The sequence below is a fragment of the Cebidichthys violaceus genome, unplaced genomic scaffold (genome assembly GCF_023349555.1).
Source record: "Cebidichthys violaceus isolate CVI_PGR_0920_01 unplaced genomic scaffold, fCebVio1.0.p SCAF_15, whole genome shotgun sequence".
In the NCBI taxonomy this organism is placed as follows: Eukaryota; Metazoa; Chordata; class Actinopteri; order Perciformes; family Stichaeidae; genus Cebidichthys; species Cebidichthys violaceus.
Window position 1 is genome coordinate 16,263,715 of NW_027176318.1, and position 18,059 is coordinate 16,281,773.

An 18,059-nucleotide genomic window follows, 5' to 3' on the forward strand; every position below is an offset into this window, starting at 1 on the left:
TCATTTTATTAATTACGTAAATCATTTCCAGACGGTAGAAGGTCAGAAATGCACAAAAAAGAAAAGATAGAAATAGTGTTCACCCACTGTAACAGCTGCTGATGTGTGTATAGAACATAGTAAGGGGAAGTGTACCGCAGAGACATTTATTCTGGAGACTCAGAAGCTCCTCTCACCTTGTGGTAGGGGTTGTTGCAGCCGCTGCAGAACTGGTACCTGCACTGGGAGCAGCTGAAGTGCATGCAGCCACCTTTGGTTAGAGCGTACTGGAACCCGCAGGAAGGACAGGCTGCAAGAGGACAATTCATACCGGTTAGTCTATCTGACAGCGGTGGAATGTCACTAAGTACCTTTACTCAAGGACTCAAACGGACAGTTTGCAGTGTGGCTGTCTGAGGCCCTTTTCAACAGTCAGTGTATTATTGGAGGTGGAGTTTGGAGACCGTCCCAAAGACCATTTCAACCGCTCTAAAGTCAGAGTAAACCATCAAAACATCCTGAGTGTTATCTTCATCTGTAGTGATTATTTGCACAAAAAAAAAAAATCACGATACGTTAGCCGTTAGCGGAGCTGCTAACGTTACTAGCTCCTCCTCCTCCTTTGTACTCGTGGAGCTTCAAAGGGTCACGACGTCATTAGTTTGTTCAACCCTGTGGTGAACAGACTAATGACTGAATCCTGTCAGTACATCAGGAGCATGTGCTGCTTCCTCTGAGATGTATAAAGTGATATGAACTATTGAAACTCTAAGTCCGTGTCCTCACTGATGCCGTTGTCTCTCAGGAAGCCGGCCAATCCCTGTCTCTGGTACTCCGGATCGTTGTCCCTCTTCCACTGCTGGAACTGTTCACAGGACAGATCCTGGTGCTGGGGCTCCCACTGAGAGGGGGGGGGGGGGGGGGGGGGAGGGGGAGAGATAGAGTCAACAAAGAAGCACCTCCTCAGTTTCAAGGCTGAATTCCTGAACATGTTTCTTTTCTTCATCTCCTCTAGACTGTATCAGTTCATCTCTTCTAGACTGTATCAGTTCATCTCTTCTAGACTGTAGCAGTTCATCTCCTCTAGACTGTATCAGTTCATCTCCTCTAGACTGTAGCAGTTCATCTCTTCTAGACTGTAGCAGTTCATCTCTTCTAGACTGTAGCAGTTCATCTCTTCTAGACTGTAGCAGTTCATCTCTTCTAGACTGTAGCAGTTCATCTCCTCTAGACTGTAGCAGTTCATCTCCTCTAGACTGTATCAGTTCATCTCTTCTAGACTGTAGCAGTTCATCTCCTCTAGACTGTAGCAGTTCATCTCCTCTAGACTGTAGCAGTTCATCTCTTCTAGACTGTAGCAGTTCATCTCTTCTAGACTGTAGCAGTTCATCTCTTCTAGACTGTAGCAGTTCATCTCTTCTAGACTGTAGCAGTTCATCTCCTCTAGACTGTAGCAGTTCATCTCTTCTAGACTGTAGCAGTTCATCTCTTCTAGACTGTAGCAGTTCATCTCCTCTAGACTGTAGCAGTTCATCTCCTCTAGACTGTAGCAGTTCATCTCCTCTAGACTGTAGCAGTTCATCTCCTCTAGACTGTAGCAGTTCATCTCCTCTAGACTGTAGCAGTTCATCTCTTCTAGACTGTAGCAGTTCATCTCCTCTAGACTGTAGCAGTTCATCTCCTCTAGACTGTAGCAGTTCATCTCTTCTAGACTGTAGCAGTTCATCTCTTCTAGACGGTATCAGTTCATCTCTTCTAGACTGTAGCAGTTCATCTCTTCTAGACTGTAGCAGTTCTCTGGTACTCACAGGTTTCTTGCACTTAGCGCAGAAACTCTTGCGGCAGGACGGACATGTGACCTTCATCTGGTCTCCATCGTTGATGAACCCGGAGGTGCACTGAGGGAGGAGGAGAGGTTATCTACGTCTCATCCTTCAGACCAGTTTATTCAAATAACCATCGTGTTAAGTGTCATGTTCAGTTTGTTCTTTTATTCACAACAGAAAATGTATAATAATATAAATATATATATTAATAATGTAAATATATTAATATCAATATTATTAATATAATTAGTATTAATATAAATAATATTATAACAATACTATTTGTATTCATGTATTTATTATTGAACATGAACATTATTAATAATTATAATATTTGTATTAATAGTAATAATATTCATATTAATATCATTAGAATAATATAAATACTATTATAATAATAATAATAATAATAATTATAATAATAATGGGTAATAATAGATTTCACTGAAGAAGTTACAAAAGAAGAGAATAGTGCTACGATCAGTGAATTAAAACCTTGTGTCGGGTTACTGGTGAACTCACGTGACAGCACCACAGGAACTTTGGGTCTTTCATCAGAGCGTGCTCAGTCAGCTTCTTATGAAACAGGTTGTACACGTCCAGCTCCAGGCAGTTACGCAGCTGAAACCCCGTAAAAGTTAAAAGTGACAATTATTACATCTTAACCAGTTTATTCTCTCTCTCTTAATCTGTGTTGATACTAGTTCCTGTCATTTAAGTTGGTGGATCAAAGTGATTTGGTGAACTCTAAACATGTTGAGCTTTGTTTCAGTTGGTTTTTTTCTCACAGAAGCGTTCTGACACACATGATGTGTTCAAGGACCGTTGTAAAGATGAAAATTTTGAAGGATTTTACAGCTTCTGGTTGTGATAATCTCTCTCTCTCTCTCTCTCTCTCTCTCTCTCTCTCTCTCTCTCTCTCTCTCTCCCTCCCTGTACCTGTATGTCCAGCGTGGAGAAGTAGCTGTCGAGCTGTTCCGGGTCGTTGATGTCCGGCTCTCCACAGACGGGACACACCATGTCTCTGATGTGTTTGTCTCTCACAGCGATGGTGAAGTGCATCCTGAAGCACTCGTGGCAGACGGAGCACTGACAGGAAGTCAGGGACTGCATCTGAACCACGGAGAGGAGGAGAAGAAGAAGAAATGAACGACAGTAATCATGACACAGACACACAGAGGGGAGCTGTCTAGTAGCCCCTGTGTCTGTGTTGTTCTGTCTTTGTATTGCTCGACCGTGTCCTTCAGTGTAACGGGGTTCCTTTATATATATTCTGTCTAAGTGAGAAACAGAAGACGTATAGATGCAGAGGTCACACTTTTCACAAGTCAAGCTGCAGGTTTGCTCCACCTTGCTGCGGGGGAAGATGCTCAGACAGCAGGGACACTCGTTGACGAGGAGACGCCGGATGAAGTCCTTGTTGTGCGACTCCTTCACGGCTTGCACCACGTCCTCCAGGGAGTAGGTGGCGTCCGGTTCCTGGAGCAGCGTGAGGACGAGCTCGCAGCGCCCCCAGCTGGGCAGGTCGTACAGCGCCAGCAGACGCCTGCACATCCTCTGAAGAGAGAACCCGGACAGACGAGGAGTTAATGTGAGGCGCAGGCCTTAAGAGAACAAATACAACACCTCTCTTCTACTACGTGAAGTCGTCCACGAGGCGCACACTGAAGGCTGCTACCTGTCTGTCCGGGTGTTTGGGATCGATGGGCGGCTCGGGCTGGTCGGTCCAGATGCGCTGGTGGAAGGGCTCCAGCAGGGGGCGCTGCAGCAGAGACAGAGCCCCCTTCACCTCTCCTCCGCTCAGCCGCAGGGCCTCCTCGCACCGCAGCGCGTCCCTGAAGCCCAGAGAGTGCAGCTCCTTCATCTGAGGGAAACACGGGTTAATGGAGACGAGCGCTGGAAGAAGACGCCGGAGAAACGAGAGCAAAATACTACAAAGTAAAAGTATTCACAGTACACCCAACTGAAGTCAAAGTGTGTCAAACGACATCGAGACACAAAGGTTACGTATCGACCGGAACAGATGTCGACGGCTGAAAAAAGGTAATAAATGTTTGATGTTTGATACTCTTACTTTGAAAGACGTGTCAGAATAACGAGGAATATTTAGGAAAGAAAATGCATTTAATGTGAAAAGTTACACTCAATATTTATGATGAATCGTGTGTAGAATTAAGAGTTCCGTTAAAATTCAAAATGAGTTTTAGCTTCTCAGAATTGGTGACTCGTTCAGAGTGTGTAACCTCAAAACCTCAAAGACGAGCTGTTCTCATAAAACCAGGAGTTTAAAAGGTTCCTTTTCTTCAGAAGCAGCGTTCTTGTGACCCGGGTCACTCCTCCACAGAGCGTCTCTGTTCTGACTGATCACTGATCACTGATGCTGCTCATCAGCCTCACAGTGACGAGCTACTCGCTGGTGATGAAGAACTCAACACTCATGAATCTAGAACATATTAATGAGAGACATTGTAATCACGTGACGCTGTAGTGGCTGCACATGTTATCAAAAGTCTGGTTGTTGTTTTTTGGGACATTTATTTCTGCCGGAGCAGATTTTACTGTTTTGATTTTTGATGTATAAAAAGATAAGAAGTAGAAGAAGTCGTCGTGACGTCACTCGTTGGTTTTGAAGCCTCGAGTTCAATGATTTGGCCGTCGCCATCTTGTTTTTTAACAACCAGTGAACAGGAAGTGACCATATCTGGACTGAGGAGGAGTGACGTAGAGACCTGTCAATCAGTGTGTAGCCCCGCCCCTAAATCATCCCCTTTTTCTGGTGTGTTTGACTCTAAATGGAGCATAATGTACTAAATGAACATCATGCTGTATTGAAGAAGACTGTAAACTAGAGATTGAGACCATAAACTCATGTTTACAATGTTTACTGAGGGAATAAATCAAGAGAGAAGTAGAGTCATTTTAGACTAGACTTCTATACAACCAGAGGAGTCGCCCCCTGGTGGACACTAGAGAGAATGCAGCTTTAACTCCAGCAGGAATAACGTCTTTGAGTGACCCGTGTTTGAGCAGCAGGTTCCTATTGTCCTACCTTGACCCGTCTGTCTCTCAGCAGCTGTCTCACGGCCCTGTCGGTGTCTCCTCCCGCCGACAACCAGGCCAGCTTGGCCTCGGCCCGGGACAGCTTCGCGCCGCCGCCCGCGACCCCGGGACCGCTCGGCTCCGCCCCCTCCTCGCCGTCCCTCTCCACCTGGACGGAAGCCGCCATGGCGCAGATTTCGTCCAGCAGGTGAGGCAGCTCTGACGTCAGCCAATCACAGGGGTTCGTGTTGCTGCCGCCGCACATGCCGATGGCGGCGTAGACCTCCTCGGCACTGACGCCGCGCTTCTCTGCTTCCTGCGAAGGAGACACCAAGAGGAGCCTTTAACCGGTCGGTGATTGTTTATTTGTATCTGTTTTAGTCTTTAAACTCTGATTAATGAGGTTCTATCATATCTCATCTTGATCTGAAACTGATTCTACACTTGATGAATCGTTTAAGTCACTTTTTAAACATTTAAATAAACACTTAACTCTTTTTATGTGACGATAAAGTGAATTATTTAGAATTTGTATCTGACATTTAATGAATCTACTGATAAAGAAAATAACCAGCAGATTAATTAATTAAAATAATTATTAGTTGAAGCGTAAAGTTTAAATTCTGCAGCTCACAATGATTATCGTCATTTTTAATTCTTTCTTAAATTAAAACGTATTTAATCATAAAGTGATGCTCGATGAACTTCCTGCATCCCAAAATAAATCCTCTGGGACGAATAAATTAGGCTTCATTAATATGTAGATTATTTGTTCTATAAAATGTCAGAAAATAGTGAAAAAAAGACCATTGAGATGGTTCAAAGGTTTGTGGTTATTTCTGCTTGATATATTAGTAAACACTTTGATTCTAACCCTTAAAGTCAATTCACTATTTGTGATTCATTTATGCAGAGCTGAAATAATTAGCATAACAGACTTAAAATGAAACTATTCGGATAATTAATAAACCGTTTTAGTCCATTTTTCCAGCCAGAAATGTAAAATATTTCATGTTTTAAGCTCATCAAGTGTGAAGATTTGTTTCTTTTCCAGTGACCTACTCTGATCTGCTGGACGAGGCGGAGGCCGTCTTCCCTCATCATCTTCTGTCTCTTCGCCTCCACGTCGACTCCGGTTCTCGGCTGGGTTCTCGGCGTCGGCTGCTCTTTGGTGCCGGACGGGTTCTGCTGGAGAGACAGCGGCAGAGAGACTCCAGCGGAGTCCTTGCAGGACAGGTTGCACATCTCACACACCGTGGTGGGACTGGTGTTCATGTAGGTGCAGAACTGGCACATCCACTGTGAAGGAGGAGGAGAGGAGAGGAGATGAGGGGAGAGGAGAGGAGAGGAGGGGAGAGGAGAGGAGAGGAGAGGAGAGGAGAGGAGAGGAGGGGAGAGGATGTACAAATAGTTCTATATATAAAATACGTGGAAATATAGATTCCATTGTTTTTTTAAATAACTGATCAAAGAAATTCAACTTGTTAATGAGTGATGTCATCATAACTGTGTTGTTCGGCACTGAAGACATGTTCTAGTTCTCTCTACTTCTACTCATCATGTTGTGTTTCCACAGAGGAGCAGGACTTTTATTTTGTAGAGGAAAACAAGACCACAGAGAGAGAGATGTGACGGGATATTGTCGTATTCTGAATAACAGTGTGAACGTAAGCGTGCTCATTGTCACACGGACCCCCACAGGGAGGGAGGGAGGGCCTCCTCAGGGGGACAGACCTTGGCTCCGGAGTCGGCCGGGGATCCTGATCCGGACGGCGGCGCTGCGACAGGCGGTCGAGTGGCCAGACGGGGGCGCTCACACACCTCGCAGAGGATGCTGCTGCCTTGATTCACGACGGTGCAGCTCTTACACTGCCACTCTGAGGAGCGAGCACAGACACGTTCACGCCACCCGATGTACAAATACGTTTGTTTGTTTCAACCTGTCCTCTGGCGTTTAAGATGTCTCTAGTCTCACCCGTGTTGGGAGACGTGGGGACGGACGCGGGGTTGTCCTGAGCGGCGGATGCAGCCGTGGCGAGTCGAGGACGTTCGCAGGTGGCGCAGAGGACGGCTCGCATCTCGTTCACCTTGGTGCAGTGAGCACACTCCCACGGGGACAGAGACGGACTGGAGACAATGAAGGACATACATTTACAGTGAAGAAGAGATCGGTTTATACAGGGTGGGCCAATCAGAGCAGCTCACTCAATTACGGCTGCCCTCCCCCCGAGAAGTTCTTAAGTGACAAACAACGACGTGGGATAAAAGTTAACGGCAGTTCGACGCTCTTCTCCACGACGTTCACTGAGGAACAAACAGAACCAGCGATCGGACCGCTCCTCCTCACCTGGACGCTTTGGCCGCCGTCTCAAACGTTCTGTTGTGTCCTTTGTGGTCCGGGTGGGAGTGGAAGAGCTTGTCACAGTTCTCACACAACCTCTGGACGCAGGTGGAGCACTGAGCGTGCACGGCGGAAATCCCACAGATGGTGCAAATCCCTACAGCGCCACACACACATACACACACACACACACACACACATAAAACACCTGCATACGGCACCACCTGTGTTTCCTGTCCTACAGCCTGTGTGTGTGTGTGTGTGTGTGTGTGTGTGTGTGTGTGTGTGTGTGTGTGTGTGTGGTCACATACCCTGTTGGCTCTTCTGTATTTTCTCTCTCCTGTGGTCGGCTCTGGACGGGTGGCGGTGAAAGAGGTTGTCACAGGCGTCACAGAAAGTTTGATTGTCACAAGACGGACAAACCAGAGACGAGGCGGCGCCGCACAAGTTACAGTCAGTCGCTGCAGGAAGAGCAAGGAGGAGAAGAAGAAGAAGAAGAAGAAGAAGAAGAGGAAGAAGAAGAAGGATTACACGTCTTGAGGCTTCTAGCTGCACTGTGCTCAGAGCACAATAAACTCAAACACACTCTCAGTGTAAGTAAGACAGACGTTCACAGTCTAGTCTATCTGAGCAGCTCACCTGTGGATGGTTCCAGATGTGGTCCTCCGGGGATCACAGTGGGTTTATCAGGAAGAGACAGAACCTGTGGTTTGTCTGCCAGCTGCTCCTCTTCATGAGGGACGACCACAACGTCAGACACCAGCTCCTCCTGAAGAGAATCCAGCTCCACAATAAAGCTCATCCATACGACAACGAGCAGCGCACACACACACACACACACACACACACACACACACACACACACACACACACACACACACACACACACACACACACACAGAGGAGTGTAGGTACAGACCTTCTGGGTGATGAATGGGATGATGTCTCTGAAGTTTTCTGGGTGAGGATGGGTTCCCTAAAACAAACACAAGACGTGGAACACATGAACACATGAACACATGAACACATGGAGGAACGTTTGACACAAAGCGTCGGCTGATGTTTTGAAGGCTTTCAGGCGGCCGCTCCACAGACCTTCACCAGCATGTCCACCTCCGTGCGTAAGGTCATCACCTCCAGCGTCACCGCGGCCACTTTGGCGCCGTCCGGTTCGGTGACGTCGTCGGGGAAACTGAGGCCGTCGATCTGCTGGTTGGTGTAACCGTACAGGAACAAGACGGTCCGGCCTCCCTGTGGACCGACACGAGGACGTTTACTTATGATGTCATGACTCAGCAGGTCCAAGGACAGAGAAGCGTCAGTAAAGACCAAACGACCGTTTCAGGCGGAGCGATGTGACTTTTCCTCACCTTCACGGCGTCCACGGTGGTTCTGAAGACGGGGTTGTTGTGCTTGACGCTCCTCCAGTATCGGGGCCGGGCCGGACTCGTCAGGTTACAGCCGTACTTCTCCAGGATACTCAAGGCCTTCACCAGCCTGCTCAACGACTCCACAACCTGAAGAGGAAACAGCCGGTGGGTCAAGGACGCTTCCTTGGTCGGACGCGTCCTTATTCAGAACAATCAGCAGAAGGAAGATTGATTTATTAACCTGCAAAACATCCAATTAATATGCTCTCCTCAAAGCCAGCAGACTTTAAAAACACAGTCATGAGTCTCACAGGTGGTAAAACACACTTTAACTGGACAGAAACTACACAGGGGAGAGGAGGGGAGGAGGGGAGGAGGGGAGGGGAGGGGAGGAGGGGAGGGAGGGGGGGGAGGAGGGGAGGGAGAGGAGGAGGAGGAAGAGGGGAGGAGAGGAGATGAGGGGAGGGGAGGAGATGAGAGGGGAGGAGAGGAGAGAGGAGAGGAGGGGGGAGGAAAAGAGGAGAGTAGAATCCTTCCTTGACTTTGAGGCGTCTGTTTATGAGCCAACATGAATACATGTGATCTAAACACACGGGTTGTGTATTCATGCTTCATGTGTAGTAGTATTGATATGTGTAGTAGTATTAATATGTGTAGTAGTAACATGTGTAGTAGTAGTACTATGTGTAGTAGTAGTACTATGTGTAGTAGTATTGATATGTGTAGTAGTATTAATATGTGTAGTAGTAACATGTGTAGTAGTAGTACTATGTGTAGTAGTAGTACTATGTGTAGTAGTATTGATATGTGTAGTAGTATTAATATGTGTAGTAGTAACATGTGTAGTAGTAGTACTATGTGTAGTAGTAGTACTATGTGTAGTAGTATTAATATGTGTAGTAGTAACATGTGTAGTATTAATATGTGTAGTATTAATATGTGTAATAGTATTAATATGTGTAGTAGTAGTAGTACTATGTGTAATAGTAGTAGTACTATGTAGTAGTAGTAGTACTATGTGTAGTAGTAGTACTATGTGTAGTAGTAGTATTAATATGTGTAGTAGTAGTAGTACTATGTGTAATAGTAGTAGTACTATGTAGTAGTAGTAGTACTATGTGTAGTAGTAGTACTATGTGTAGTAGTAGTATTAATATGTGTAGTAGTAGTAGTACTATGTGTAGTAGTAGTATTAATATGTGTAGTAGTAGTATTAATATGTGTAGTAGTAGTAGTACTATGTGTAGTAGTAGTAGTAACATGTGTAGTATTAATATGTGTAGTAGTAGTAGTACTATGTGTAATAGTAGTAGTACTATGTGTAACAGTAGTAGTACTATGTGTAGTAGTAGTACTATGTGTAGTAGTAGTATTAATATGTGTAGTAGTAGTAGTACTATGTGTAGTAGTAGTAGTAGTACTATGTGTAGTAGTAGTAGTACTATGTGTAGTAGTAGTAGTAGTACTATGTGTAGTAGTAGTATTAATATGTGTAGTAGTAGTAGTACTATGTGTAGTAGTAGTATTAATATGTGTAGTAGTAGTAGTAGTACTATGTGTAGTAGTAGTAGTAGTACTATGTGTAGTAGTAGTAGTACTATGTGTAGTAGTAGTAGTAGTAGTACTATGTGTAGTAGTAGTAGTACTATGTGTAGTAGTAGTAGTAGTACTATGTGTAGTAGTAGTAGTACTATGTGTAGTAGTAGTAGTACTATGTGTAGTAGTAGTAGTAGTACTATGTGTAGTAGTAGTATTAATATGTGTAGTAGTAGTAGTACTATGTGTAGTAGTAGTATTAATATGTGTAGTAGTAGTACTATGTGTAGTAGTAGTAGTAGTACTATGTGTAGTAGTAGTAGTAGTAGTACTATGTGTAGTAGTAGTAGTACTATGTGTAGTAGTAGTAGTAGTAGTACTATGTGTAGTAGTAGTAGTAGTAGTACTATGTGTAGTAGTAGTAGTACTATGTGTAGTAGTAGTAGTAGTACTATGTGTAGTAGTAGTAGTACTATGTGTAGTAGTAGTAGTAGTACTATGTGTAGTAGTAGTATTAATATGTGTAGTAGTAGTAGTACTATGTGTAGTAGTAGTATTAATATGTGTAGTAGTAGTAGTAGTACTATGTGTAGTAGTAGTAGTAGTAGTACTATGTGTAGTAGTAGTATTAATATGTGTAGTAGTAGTAGTACTATGTGTAGTAGTAGTAGTACTATGTGTAGTAGTAGTAGTAGTAGTACTATGTGTAGTAGTAGTAGTAGTACTATGTGTAGTAGTAGTAGTAGTAGTACTATGTGTAGTAGTAGTAGTAGTACTATGTGTAGTAGTAGTAGTACTATGTGTAGTAGTAGTAGTAGTAGTACTATGTGTAGTAGTAGTAGTACTATGTGTAGTAGTAGTAGTACTATGTGTAGTAGTAGTAGTAGTACTATGTGTAGTAGTAGTAGTAGTAGTACTATGTGTAGTAGTAGTAGTACTATGTGTAGTAGTAGTAGTAGTAGTACTATGTGTAGTAGTAGTAGTACTATGTGTAGTAGTAGTAGTAGTAGTACTATGTGTAGTAGTAGTAGTACTATGTGTAGTAGTAGTAGTAGTAGTACTATGTGTAGTAGTAGTAGTACTATGTGTAGTAGTAGTAGTACTATGTGTAGTAGTAGTAGTAGTACTATGTGTAGTAGTAGTAGTAGTAGTACTATGTGTAGTAGTAGTAGTACTATGTGTAGTAGTAGTAGTAGTAGTACTATGTGTAGTAGTAGTAGTACTATGTGTAGTAGTAGTAGTAGTAGTACTATGTGTAGTAGTAGTAGTACTATGTGTAGTAGTAGTAGTAGTAGTACTATGTGTAGTAGTAGTAGTAGTACTATGTGTAGTAGTAGTAGTACTATGATAGCTGTACCTCCTGGGCGTTGCGACAGGCTGCGTTCTCCCTCAGCATGGCCTCCACTCCCAGGTGCCGGTACTTCTCTGACAGAGGCAGGAGGACGGAGGCCATGGTCTGGACCTCCTCCTTCACATCCTGGGCTGAACCTGAGGAGGAGAGGAGCGACTGGGACCTCCTCCTCACCTCCTCCATCTGGACAGATGCAGGGCTGCTGCTCATTACTGTCAACAGAAACAAAATATAGATTCAAATGTTAAATTTACCATCCAGACTTCTGAAACTATGAATACTAAAATATAAAGAACTCTTCTTGTCTAGAGGAAAATACAATATACAGTTTATATAAACATATAAATATTATTGATCTCTCAATGGGGGAATTCACACGAGGCAAGAAAGCAGATAAATCACTAATATATAGAAATATATAATATATATGTTACTCTTATTTAACATGAAGGAGGTATATTACTGCATTTATTAAAGTAATTTAAAGATTCTTTATATGTCTTTTTATATACTTTAAATCTAAAATTATTCATATATATATTCATATATATATACATATATATGAATATATATAAATATATATATATTAATATATGTATATTTATTTATTATTAATATATGTATTAATAATTAAGTGTCCTCAACTACTTCACTGTTAATCTTGTATGACGCCCGTTGGAAAGTCCGGACTAATCACAGTGTGACACAGTAGTCCACAACATGAAACCATAACGTCATCATAAACTAACGTTTCCTCTTATTAAATAAAGTTATTAAATAAAGTTATTTAATAAGAGTCGATGGTGAAATGTTTTAAGTTGATGCTCAGAAGAAAACCCCGATAAGAACGATTCATGACAGATGAAACCGAAACTTTAAGAAACTGAAAAACAACACGAAACGTTACCTGCTCGATTAAGTTACCGTCGTCACGAGCCTCGACGGTTATTCGTGCCTCGGTGTGTCAGTCAGAAGTATTTCACGTTCACTGAAATGAGATGTTTTATGAATGCATGTCAGCGGGTGGATGTGTAACCTACACTAGCTCCGTGCTGTCGCTGGAGCTAACGCCAACAACATAGCTTCAAATGCGGAACTCGAGTTTGACGTTTTTAGGTTCCGGCTCCACTTCCTGTCACGATTTGTATTCTTTCAAAATAAAAGCGGAATTTTCACACAACTAGTTCCCAACATAAGTGAAGTGAAATTAAATAAATAAATACAAATAAAATAAAATAAATAATATTTAATTTATTTAATAACAGTATATTTTTCATCTCATATAACATTATTATTCCAACTAATTTTAGTTCTGTGAGTTCCTTTTAATACCAAGGAGCAATGCACAGTGGGAGAAAAAGACATGTACAATCTGTTTCACGTGACATTTAATATTAAAATTGATATGTTCACGTGTGATGTGTGTATAGTAAAAATGTGGAGTTTATTTGTGTATTATTATCAAATTATTTTGAAAACCACAACAGAATATTGCTGTTGTTTTTCTCAGAAAATGAAAAATACATTAAATAGATAATGTTATGCTACATGGTATTATTGTCTCCATCCTGCATTATGTGGAGGATTGTGGACACATATTACAACAACAACAATAATATATACAATAATTGCAAATTCCCCCGCTGTGGGGCTTATCTTATCTTGATAATGATAATAATAATAATTATTATTATTATTACAAAGATAACAACAATAACAATAATACATATTATTTTCATTTATTTATTTATGTATCTATTTATTTACTTATAAATCTATAACATCTCTTTAGCATATATAATAATTATAATTATAATAAAGATAACAATAATAATAATAATAGCAATAATAATAACAATAATACATATTATTTCATTTATCAATGTATGTATTTATGTATTTATTTACTCATGAAGCCATAACGTCTCTTTAGCACGCACGTTAATGTTTAAACTCGGGACTACTTTCAGGGGCGGAGGGAGACGGTGGGAGGCGCTAACTGCATCAGGCGACAATGAAATAGAAAGCAAACTTTGACGAGGAGATAAGAAACAGCCACATCGTCGCCTCCTGCTCCCGAACTACACTCCTCTCTGAATCCGAGCCGTTTATTTCTGTCCGGAACCTCGACGAGTCTGCGCAGTCATGTCGAAGACATCGAGCCTGAAAATAAGCCGCGCGAATCAGGGAAAGGTAAGTTTGTCTGCTGTGAATGCAAAGTTACAGTCCGCTGCTCGTGACTCTGTAGCTATATGCTGAACACATTTTTAAAATAACATCCGGTCTGATTTAGTTAGTTTCTGACCTTTAAGGCACAAACGTGAACTCTGAAGCAGGAAAGTCCCTCGTGAGAGGAAACCGAAAGTAAAGCTGCTGTGACGTGAGTCAGCAGCTTCAACCGAGATGTGTCCTTCACTTCATCCTGTCTCCTTTTTTTCCACAGGTGGACAACTTCCGCAACACCCTGTATCATCAGGTCCGGTGACATTTATTCTGCTGTTTCTTTTTAATCATTTAACCCAAATAAGCTCCAAATAAGTGTGTTTCCTTCATGTCTCTCAGGCAGAGAATCTGTTCTGCAACTACATCCCCGAGAGGATCAAGCAGCTGGACGCTCTGCTGAGGGTCAGTGGTCCATCACACGAGCTCAACACAAGCCCTCCGATGTCAATTCTCTTCATCCGCTCAGTGTGCTTCTTGTTGTTTTAGGACGATGCCCTCAGTATCACAGACATGTCCTCACTGAAGGCTCCCCTGGACATCCCCATACCAGACCCTCCGTCCACAGAGGAGGAGGTGAGGTCTCAACCCCCCCCACTCACCCTAACAGGATATCCTCAGGTTAACGTCCAAACGGACGGGTCTCGTTTGTGTTGGTTCCCTCACGTCGTCCACTTCCACTTCAGTCAGTGGTGACTTCCTCTCAACAGAGTGCCTGTGTGACGTCCTCCAAAGAGAGGCCTGCACCAACCTGTTTGCTCTCAGCTCTTCATAATGACGTGGGAGTGTCGGCTGTAATAAGAGCGAGGATCTGGCCCGGCCGCATTGCATTCTGGTCCGTTGCGTTCGGCGTTGTTGAACCAGTGCTTTGTAGAAGGCCCCGGAGTCAGAATAGCTTTAGTGTTACAGTTGGAGGTACTCTGAAATGCACCCAGTGACCAACACAACACTCCTGCAACTGTACCCGTCAAATAAGCACAGAAGAAGTCCTGTTCTTCTTCTGTGGTTCTGATGTTTGGATGTGGTTGAAACTCATTCTGCCTCCTACGTACACAGACTCCAGATAGTGTTCTTTAATACGACACGTTAAATATGCGTCACTCTCAGCATACGTAACCCTGATTTAAAAAGAAGACGCTTTTAAAGGAGACACCTTATGCTCATGTTTCTGGATCATATTTTGTATTTTGGGTTTTGTACTTGAACATGTTTACATGGTTTAATGTTTTAAAAAACATTATTTTTCTCATACTGTCCGTCTGAATGTACCTTGTATTACCCACTGAGTGAAACGCTCCGTTTTAGCGCCTGTCTCTTTAAGACCCCCCCCCCCTCCTGAATAATGCCATTGTGCTCTGATTGGCTGATTAGAAAAATATGGTGCACCTTTTATATAATATTTATATTGAGTATTGCAGATATACTTGTATTAAAAAGACGTATTTATGTTTATCAGGTTGACTATGATTTATAATATTTGATAAACAATAAAACTTTAAAAGATGAAGATGAAGGATTTGTAACCGTTTAAAATTGATCTCACAGGAAATGGAGACGGATAAGAATGACGCTGATGAGAAGAAAAAGAAGAAAGGTAAAATGTGTTTTTTTTATTGTTTATCTCCACACAATGCACACGAATGGTAAAACAACAACATCATCATTTGTCCTGCAGCTCCAAAATGTGGCTACATCTCAGGCAACGAGAAGATTATGGTGCTGCTGGAGAAGGTGAAGCCGGAGATCGTTGCTCTCAGAGAGACCATCATCACCGTGAGTTAAGCCTCTCACCTCAAGGACCGCTGAGCTGCTTTCCTCTCAGAAACACTGAATTAAGTTTGACTTGAGCTCTTCTGTGTTCCTGAAGGTCTCCTGCTGGATTCAGCACCTCGTCCCGAAGATAGAAGATGGAAATGACTTCGGAGTCGCCGTCCAGGTACGTTTCGCCGCGTGCAGCCTGTCCGTGCGTGGTGTCAACTCTACTTATTATAGCATGAATTCATATTTGATTCTTTTCTGTTTCACCGCAGGAGAAAATCTTGGAGAGAATCGGAGCAGTGAGGACCAAAGTTGATGGTTTTCAGACCAACATCAACAAGTGGGTTGGATATAAATGTAGATATAAAGACTAGTTCAGCTGTTTTTGGCAGAATAGTATAATTTTTATAGTATATTGTTTTAGATACACAGACACGTTTCCTGACTTTTGCCATTCCTGTTGAGTTGTTCAGGTACTTCTCAGAGAGAGGAGATGCTGTTGGGAAAGCTTCCAAAGACACTCATGTGGTGAGTGTTCACTCCGCCCACCAGTGGATGTGTCTACGAACAAGTACCGTGTCCCTTCATCTCCATAAACTCCACTAGCACCAAATGTGGATTAATCCGCCGCTGAAAATAGTCCCCCAACAAACGCTCTATTTCCTCCTGATTGTTTGATTAAAAGAAACTACAATGACCAGCTGTTTTTAGGACATTACTGAACCCTTCTAACTAACTCAAGAACTAATATGCTAATTATGTCAACTTCAACACAGTGATGATGATATTTTGGACAGACATGGACGTAAACCCCAACGTGTGTTTGTGCCGTGTGCACTTGTGTCCAGATCTTACCATTGCTGCTTTAAATCTTTGATAAAATGATTGTACGTACCTTTAACTTGGCTTTCTCCACCTGCAGATGGACTACCGCTCGCTGGTCCACGAGAAGGACCAGAACATCTACAGTGAGATCAGAGTCATTGTTCTCGACATTCGCGGCTTCCACGTAAGTCAGACGGGTCTTTGTCAGAAGCATTTGTCACGCTGCTGTCCTAGAAGAAGACCATCCAAACCGTGCTTTCTACCCGTTTCCTGTAGGCCGAGCTGTACGACATCATCAGCAAGAACCTGGAGAAGGTGACCAATCCAAAAGGAGAGGAGAAACCGTCCATGTACTGAAGCTGGAGGGATGTTCAGGAGGGACAGATTCTACTCCTCACCAATCAGCTGTCTCTGCTCAGTAATGCTGCGCTAGTCTGTGACTCTACTCTGCTTATTATTCCCCAAAATACTGGATGAAAGTTATTAATCTCTGCTGTTGTACGATTACACTTTGGTTTTGTACCGACACTTGCACTAAATTTAAATTGTACAACTCTGAGTTTAAAAAAAAAAAAAAGAATAAAGAAAAGTTTTATTCTCCTTTTAAAAAGAAAAAGGTTTTAATGTGTGATGAACCCTTAAAAAAACCTTCTACTGCAGCAGGGTCCTGAGCTAGTTAACTATCTTATCCATCTTCTGAGCTAGTTAGTTATCTTATCCATCTTCTGAGCTAGTTAGTTATCTTATCCATCTTCTGAGCTAGTTAGTTATCTTATCCATCTCCTGAGCTAGTTAGTTATCTTATCCATCTCCTGAGCTAGTTAGTTATCTTATCCATCTCCTGAGCTAGTTAGTTATCTTATCCATCTCCTGAGCTAGTTAGTTATCTTATCCATCTCCTGAGCTAGTTAGTTATCTTATCCATCTCCTGAGCTAGTTAGTTATCTTATCCATCTTCTGAGCTAGTTAGTTATCTTATCCATCTCCTGAGCTAGTTAGTTATCTTATCCATCTCCTGAGCTAGTTAGTCAGCTATCTTATCCATCTTCTGAGCTAGTTAGTTAGTTAGCTAGACTCTGGAGCTCTTGTTGCTCTCCTTCTGGTGAAGTAGTCTTCCGACAGCGAGGAGTGAGGATGAGTAGTTGAGACCCAGAGCCACCCGTATAACGTTAGCATGGTGGAATTAGCAAGGTAGCTAGTTAACTAGCCAGCTGCTAAATGAGTACAAATGTAATTGATCTAATACACAAGTGTAGGCTAAAATGATAGAAATACACATATAACTATATAACCATATATAACCAAAATATTAAACCAGAATATCTTCACATATTTCCATTATTTTGTAAGTGAGGTCATGTCAGTGGTGGAGAGTCACTGTAAAAGTTTAAGGTATTTTCATTTGATACTACTTTATGCTTCTACTTTTATTGTACGTTTTACTTCTATGTATTTATGTAACAAATGTATTTTGTCACCACTTACTTTCAGATCAGGATTTTACTTCCAAAAACAACTCCAATGATTATAAAATCTAATAAATTAACCAGATGAAAGCAGAGTACAAGGCTTCTTTTCCTTGATAATTCTGCAAATGAGGAGTCAATTTTATTTTTAAATCTACAGCAGCATATAACTTGTAAAAAATATGTGATTAGGCATGTAAAACATATGCATGTTAATGCCTATTTTATTTTTGCATTATTGTTTTTATATATATATATTTTTGATCTTTTAGTATCAAAAATAAGGTATATGAAATGTAGGTTTCTACCTACTTTATAAAAATGGACAAATAATACATTAAAAACAAT

At 42.0% G+C, this 18,059-nt stretch overlaps 2 protein-coding genes across 2 annotated transcripts in view; one reads left to right on the forward strand and one right to left on the reverse strand.

Moving 5' to 3' along the window:
* The window catches only part of LOC137872070 (E3 ubiquitin-protein ligase RNF31-like), a 15,608-nt gene extending 3,078 nt beyond the window's left edge, over positions 1 to 12,530 (reverse strand). The window contains exons 1-19 of the mRNA XM_068710297.1: positions 12,350 to 12,530; positions 11,449 to 11,654; positions 8,556 to 8,702; positions 8,281 to 8,436; positions 8,105 to 8,161; positions 7,825 to 7,954; positions 7,497 to 7,646; positions 7,192 to 7,342; positions 6,820 to 6,971; positions 6,579 to 6,721; positions 5,907 to 6,143; positions 4,855 to 5,160; positions 3,484 to 3,669; positions 3,156 to 3,362; positions 2,745 to 2,918; positions 2,328 to 2,426; positions 1,788 to 1,877; positions 766 to 880; positions 177 to 289 (exon numbers count right to left, since the gene is read on the reverse strand). Coding sequence (XP_068566398.1) covers positions 177 to 289; positions 766 to 880; positions 1,788 to 1,877; positions 2,328 to 2,426; positions 2,745 to 2,918; positions 3,156 to 3,362; positions 3,484 to 3,669; positions 4,855 to 5,160; positions 5,907 to 6,143; positions 6,579 to 6,721; positions 6,820 to 6,971; positions 7,192 to 7,342; positions 7,497 to 7,646; positions 7,825 to 7,954; positions 8,105 to 8,161; positions 8,281 to 8,436; positions 8,556 to 8,702; positions 11,449 to 11,652 — 2,817 coding nt within the window. The 5' untranslated portion in view covers positions 11,653 to 11,654; positions 12,350 to 12,530. The remainder of the gene's footprint in view (positions 1 to 176; positions 290 to 765; positions 881 to 1,787; positions 1,878 to 2,327; positions 2,427 to 2,744; positions 2,919 to 3,155; positions 3,363 to 3,483; positions 3,670 to 4,854; positions 5,161 to 5,906; positions 6,144 to 6,578; positions 6,722 to 6,819; positions 6,972 to 7,191; positions 7,343 to 7,496; positions 7,647 to 7,824; positions 7,955 to 8,104; positions 8,162 to 8,280; positions 8,437 to 8,555; positions 8,703 to 11,448; positions 11,655 to 12,349) is intronic.
* A 921-nt stretch (positions 12,531 to 13,451) lies between these two features.
* On the forward strand, positions 13,452 to 17,806 carry psme2 (proteasome activator subunit 2). The gene is made up of 11 exons (XM_068710304.1): positions 13,452 to 13,635; positions 13,886 to 13,918; positions 14,005 to 14,067; positions 14,152 to 14,238; positions 15,208 to 15,256; positions 15,338 to 15,435; positions 15,530 to 15,598; positions 15,693 to 15,760; positions 15,894 to 15,948; positions 16,343 to 16,429; positions 16,522 to 17,806. Exons 1-11 carry the CDS (start codon positions 13,588 to 13,590, stop codon positions 16,600 to 16,602), a joined length of 738 nt encoding a protein of 245 aa, XP_068566405.1. The 5' UTR covers positions 13,452 to 13,587; the 3' UTR covers positions 16,603 to 17,806.
* Positions 17,807 to 18,059: the final 253 nt, after the last annotated feature.

Coding starts and splice junctions, on each gene's coding strand:
- psme2 (XM_068710304.1), top strand. CDS start 13,588: ATGTCGAAGACATCGAGCCTGAAAATAAGCCGCGCGAATCAGGGAAAG. Junction 15,599..15,692: donor ACTTCGGAGTCGCCGTCCAG/GTACGTTTCGCC, acceptor GTTTCACCGCAG/GAGAAAATCTTGGAGAGAAT. Junction 16,430..16,521: donor TCGACATTCGCGGCTTCCAC/GTAAGTCAGACG, acceptor CGTTTCCTGTAG/GCCGAGCTGTACGACATCAT.